This window comes from Chinchilla lanigera, unplaced genomic scaffold, assembly GCF_000276665.1.
Source record: "Chinchilla lanigera isolate Chin_1 unplaced genomic scaffold, ChiLan1.0 scaffold00203, whole genome shotgun sequence".
Classification (NCBI taxonomy): domain Eukaryota; kingdom Metazoa; phylum Chordata; class Mammalia; order Rodentia; family Chinchillidae; genus Chinchilla; species Chinchilla lanigera.
This window is the reverse complement of record NW_004955604.1, coordinates 328238-334327: the sequence shown is the minus strand read 5'-3', so window position 1 is coordinate 334327 and position 6090 is coordinate 328238. Positions and strand designations below refer to the sequence as shown.

Below are 6090 nucleotides of genomic sequence, written 5' to 3'. Positions count from 1 at the left end.
CCGGCCTCAAGGTCAAAGGAGAATGTGCAGTTTTAGGAGCAGGAGGAGAAAATGGTCCCCTTCTTCCACCAAAATTGCTGTTTAAAACACTGAAGCCAGGCGTGCCGCATCCCTGTAATCCCAGTACTCGGGAGGCTGAGGCAGGAGGATCGTGAGTTCGAGACCAGCCTGGGCTACATAGTGAACTCAAGGCCGGCCTGAACTGCATAGCGAGACCCTGTCTCAGAAAGACTAAATAAATAAATAAATAAAATACTCATGAGGAGGGAAGGGAAATTACAGAAACGTGAGGACACAGGCCGGAGCTCAGACCCAGCACCTTTGCGGAGGACCGCAAGGCCCGAGGTCCAAACATGTTAAAATTTCCGCCCTTATTTGCTGCTGTTGGGAATGGAACCCAGGGCCTGCGCTCAGCGGCATGCCCAGACCTTTCTACTCCCTGTTTCTTTGGGGACAGGGTCTCCCCACCTCACCAATTAGCCCTGGCTTCCCGGGGTCACACACTTGCCCCTCTCGCCCGGCCAGGCTCATGTTGCAAGCTAGAAACCTCTCCCCCAGAGAAAAGGGCAAGAGAAGTCCCAAGGGGAGAGGGGCTCCCCGCGCAGCCCAGGGCTCCCCGCCCTGCTCCCCCAGCTTTCCCGCGCCTGGCGCTCTCCTGCGCTGCCCGCGGAGGCTTTGGACCGGGATCCCCGGCTTGTGACCGTTGGGGGTCACCTGAGGACACGGGGTCTCCCTATGCACTCCAGGCTGGGCTGGAGCCCTCCATGAAACCCAGAATGGACTCACACCTGCATCGATTCTCTTGCACGGGCGACCGGGCTGGGAGGACGGGCGTGCACCTCGAGGCCTCGCTCCCTAACCCCTTTCCTAAGATCCCGAGGCAGTCTCCCCAAATAGCCCAGGCCTGGCAGCGCTCCCGCCTCGGCCCCCGGAGCCGCGGGGTTCCAGGCCTGTGTGCCACTGCGCCCTGCAGCCCCGCGCTGGACTTTTCCTCTCCAGCTCCAGGAAATCACAGAGGGCCTGGGGGCCGGTTTGCTCCGTAATCAGGAAGTAAAGTGCATTTAGATCTCAGTCAGATGAATGACTGCAGTGCCAGGTGATGGGAATTTCTTGCCTTTCTTGTGCTGTTTTTTTTTTTTTTTTTTTGTACTGGGAATCAAACTCACAACCTCATGCTTGCCAGGCAGGCACTGTGCTGCTGAGCTAAAATACCAGGCCTGTGTCTGGTTGTTTTTGTTTGTTTTTCTGTTTTGTTTTGTTTTTTTTTTCCTGTGTTTGTTTTTGAAACAGGGACTCGTTATGTAGTTCAGGCTGGCCTTGAATTTGCACCGATCTTCCTGCCTCAGCCTCCTCTATGCTGGGACAACGGGCATGCGCCATCACGCCCGGCCTTGGAATTTCTTTTCTTTTTTCTTTTTTTTTGTTTGTTTGTCTTTTTAAGACATGGTCTTGCTGTGCAGTTCAGGTTGCCCTTGAGCTCACTTTGTAGCCCAGGCTGGCCTCGAACTCCTAACAATCCTCCTGCCTCAGCCTCCCGAGTGCTGGGACTACAGGCGTGCGCCACCACGCCGGGCTTGGAATTCCTTCCTTAAAGGCCCTGCACTCTGTGTTCCACTACGCAGGAATCAAGGCAAATTATAATTGTTATAGTGGTTTCTTGTTCTGTTCTCTTGATTTTTGAGACAGGGTCTCTCTGTGTAACCAAGGCTGGCATCCAAAGTGCTCAAATCCTCCTGCCTCAGCCTCCCCACTCAGGGATTACGGGCTCCCGCCACTGCGCCAGGCCACACACGATCTTAAACTCAGCAGGTAGCCTAGGGTGGCCTTGAGTTGATAAGATAGTCCTGTCTCAGCCTCCTGAGCGTCACCACACCCAAGCCAAAAATCCTTTTCCTCGTGCAGGGGATTAAAGCTCTTTGAAAGGATCAGGGAGGCGCTGCAGGGCCTGGGGAGGAGGGAGACCCAGAGGGGTGGGGTGGGGTTGGGGTGGGGGCGGAGGAGGGTCCCTGTCCCCTCGTCGGGCGGTCTATAAGAGCAGCAGCCGCTGAGGCCTGGGATCCGTCTCCACCTCCGGACCTTCGCTCGTGTTCTTCTCTGCTCTGCTCCGCGCCGCTCCGTCCCATCGCTGACCTCGACCCAGGCTCTCCGCCCCGGAGTCATCGCAAACCCCCAAGAGGCTGGCGCCGCCCTGACCGACCCATCCCCGGCCCCCTGACGACGCTCCTCCGTCCTGGACCAGCCCGGGCCGGCCCGCACTGGCCCGGGTCCCCCCACCCCGCCTGCGCCACTCAAACCGTGGGGGCACTTTGTGCTATGGACAGAAAGTGCCGCCGGGTTCCGAGTGCCGCCGGCCGGGCAGCGCCCCGCAGCGATCCGTCGGGCTGGGGTCCCCGCCGCCCCCAACTGCCGCCCGGGGGCCCTCAAATGCGGTAGCACTCTGCGGCCAGCACAGTGCTACGGCATTCGAGGGTCTCCGGCCGGCACCGCTGCGATCCGGCCAGGGGCGCCGCCCGTCCGGGGAGGCTGAGGCGGGAGGGTGTTTAGGATACAGGAAACAGTGCTCTCAGGTGCTGGGACCCAGCGCTTTGATCCCGCCGCTTGTGAGTCCTGCCGAGGTGAGGTCCCTTAGAGTAAGCACGCCTGTGGCCACTACCCGCCCGGTGGACTGTGCGGCCTCCACCTGCGCGACGCGGCCTCCTCGGGCTGAACAGCCCGACAAAGCCGCACCTTTCCAGGGACGACCCTCTTGCTTTGTGAGGGCGTCGGAAACCCCAGCCTGGCCTCTCCTGCCTCGGCCTCCCCAGCGGATCTCTGCAGTGCGAACCTCAGACCGCGGCCCGCAAAAGGGAGGCGCTGCCCGTGTGCGTGTGGGAAGTGCTTCCTTTTTGCGGTTCGCTGTGTGAGGAAGACGCGGCGTCGGACCACAGCGGGCCACGGCAGCCCGGGCCGGGCCCGGACGAGGGGCCGTTGGGCGGGGCGGGCGGCCTGGTTCTGACTGCGTTAATAAAGCGGTGGAATGCGACTTTTCTCGCTGCCTCTGGTCTAAGTGTGGGTGCGTCCCGGGCTCGGCCCTGTGGGGGCGGGGTACCCCGAGGGGCTGTGCATGGTGCACGGCCTTGCTCCCCCTCCCCCCCCGGTGGGCAGGTCCCCCGGAGTTTCACAGAACAGCTAGTCCGCCTGGGTCTGGGGGCGCCGAACATGGCTGTGATGGGGAGGCTCCCTCGACTCTGGGAACTTTCTGGGCTCCTGAGCACACCGAACTTTACGGGGGCGGTAGCAACCGAGCGAGAATTTTTAGGCGTATTTTTTGTTACACTCTTGAGGCTGGCCTTTCACCAAACCGTGTAGGCCCGCTGGGCTGGGATTCCTGGGGATCCTCCTGACTGGGCATCCACACACAGGCCCCAAGGTCTGGTGGGTGGGCCCCACAGGTCTCCCCGGGATCGGCCTCCCGGCTGGGGGTGAGGCGCGGCAGCCTCTTCTGGGGCTCTCAGCAGCCCAGGTCCAGGGAGGGCTTCCCAGCCCGCAGTGCGGCCAGCCTCCTGTGTGTGGATTTGCTCAGCTCCATCCCGAACAACCTGGGGGAAAAATATTGGCTGTGGGCAGGGCACGCGGCCTGTGTAACCTAGAGCCCCTTGAGTGTCAATTGTTACTGGGGTTTAAACAGCAGATCTTTGTACCTTTTTTTTAGACAGTGTCTCCCAGTGCCTTTCAGGCTGAGTCTGAGCTCACTCTTTAACCCAGCCAGGCCTCAAACTCGCAATGATCTTCCTGCCTCAGCCTCCTGAGTGGGGTTTCAGGCGTGAGCCACCATTACCGGCTCAAACCCCGCCTCTTTAATTCGATACCCGCAATCACTTTGGAATCCTCAAGCTCAGGACCTCGAGTTTAGCAAATCCCCAGCCCTGAACCCAGGATCTTTGAGCTGAGTTTTAATTTAAAATTTTGATTACTTGCTGGATTCCCATTGCTCAGCTTTGTGGTCACATCTGTGATCCTCCTGCCTCTGCCTCCAGAGTGCTTGGGTTCCAGGTCTTGGTCCAGGCACTCAGGTATCACCCTCCACTTCAAATCCCTAAGCTAATGAAGTCATGTCAGGATCAGGACACAAGGTGAGAGGAGGTGTAGAGCAGGTTTGCAAACGTCACTAGGTTGGTAGTAATAGAATTACCATGGTGGCCTTGCAGGCCTAGGACAACACTTTGGAGGCTGAGGCAAGAGGACCTCCCTGAGACAGAGGCCAGTTCAGACTAGGTAGTGAAAACCAAAAGTGAAGCCATGTGGGAGTGGGTGGGTGCAGTGTCCTTGTTTTGGGGGTTCTTCGTCCTCAGGGTGTGGGCTCAGGCGTGTGCACCCCCGGCCCCCACTGCAAGCCCGGGCTCCCTACCCCAGCAGCCAGAACCTCTCACCAGAGCACACGTAGCCTGCAGCTGGCCTGCCTCAGCCTCCTGCACAGCAGCCGCACACCCAGGTCCCCCAGGGCGTTGTTGGTCAGGTAGAGCTCGGTCAGGGCGGGGCTGCTGCCCAGCACGTGATAGAGGTCCTCGCAGGCCCCAGCTGTGAGGCTGCAGCTGTCCAGCCTGCGCAGGGCGGGGACAGGGGAGCCTGGGATCAGTGCGGTGCTTAGGGGACCCCTAGAAGAGGGAGGTGGGGGCCCAGCCAGGGCAAAGCCCAGTTGGTCACGAAAAGTATTTAAACACACTTAAAGTCAGCCTAGTGGTGCCTATCTGATTCCTGCACCTGGTGAGTTTAAGGCCAGCTTGGGCTACACAGAGAGATCCTGTCTCCAATAACCAAAATGTACGCCGGGTGCGGTGGCCCACGCCTGTAACCCCAGCACTGGGAGGCTGAGGCAGGAGCATCACTCTTTGAGTTCAAAGCCAGCCTCAACTGTGTAGCAAAACCGGGTCTCAAAGACAAAAGCAGCCAGGGATACAGCTCAGTGGCATAAGCGCCTGCCTGGCAAGTGCAAGGTCCTGAGTTCAATTCCCAGTACCAAAAAAAAAAAGTCAAACAAGAAAAAACATAACCATAATAAATTAAAGCCTTCGGGCATGGTGGTGCAGGCCCGTAATCCCAACATTTGGGAAGCTGAGGCAGGAGGATTACCATGAGTTCAAGGCCAGCCTGGGCTACACAGTGAAGTCCTGTTTCAAAAAACAACAACCAAAGCCAGGCACACCTATAATCCCAGCACTCGGGAGGCTGAGGCAGGAAGATCGTTGTGAGTTCGAGGCCAGCCTGAGCTATGAAGTGGGCTCAAGCGAAGCCTGAACTGCACAGGAAGACCCTGTCTCAAAAAGACGAAAAATAAAAAAAATAAAAATAAAGTGAGTGAAAAGCTGTACACGTACCCAAGCGCCAGCTTCAAGGGGAGAAGCACTGTTACAGAGGTGGGCTCAGAGCAGCACACAGCCGGTCACCAGACCCTTGCTGTCCATGTCCCCCCCCCCAGACGTTTCCTGTCCCCCCCACGCCCGAGCCAGGAGGCGCCGGCCCGGCCCACTCACCACAGCTTGCGCAGCCGGCTGGCGGGGTGCCGCAGCCCCTCCCCCAGCAGCGCGGCGCCCGCGTCACCCAGGTCGTTGAAGCTGAGGTCCAGCTCCCCGAGGCGCCCGGCCTGGAGCACGCAGGACAGCGCGGCGCAGGCGGCCGGGCCCAGGCGGCAGATGCCCAGCCTGCAGGAGAGGGGGGCTGCCGACTTCCACAGCACAGCGGGGTGAGGGGGGAAGAGCGAGGTGGGGCTCACAGGCCATCCCAGCGCGCAGGGGGCTGAGGCAGGAGGGCTGTGAGCTCAAGCCCAGCCCGGTCAGCTTCCTGAACTAGCGAGACCCGCGGGTAGAGGGTGAATCTCTGCCAGCTGAGTGCCCCGTGGGGTGCTTCATCACCGCAGCCCGAGGCCACTGAAGCAGACTGTTTCCAAAAGGGCACACGCCAAGGGACAGGGCTTAGGACCCGAACACAGGAACCGGCAAGACACAGAATGCAACTCTCAGCACCCAGTCATCCCAGCACTGAGGAGGCTGAGGCAGGAGGATCTCAGTGAGTTCAAGGCCAGCCTGAACTACACAGTGAGATCCTGTCTCAAAA

General features: G+C 59.6%; 1 protein-coding gene across 1 annotated transcript in view; it reads right to left on the bottom strand.

The window, feature by feature from the left end:
• Positions 1–3276: 3276 nt before the first annotated feature.
• The window catches only part of Nlrp12 (NLR family, pyrin domain containing 12), a gene marked incomplete at its 5' end in the record, with an annotated part of 13065 nt that continues 10251 nt past the window's right edge, over positions 3277–6090 (bottom strand). Inside the window, 3 exon segments of the mRNA XM_013510095.1 lie at positions 3277–3578; positions 4410–4580; positions 5511–5678. Coding sequence (XP_013365549.1) covers positions 3491–3578; positions 4410–4580; positions 5511–5678 — 427 coding nt within the window.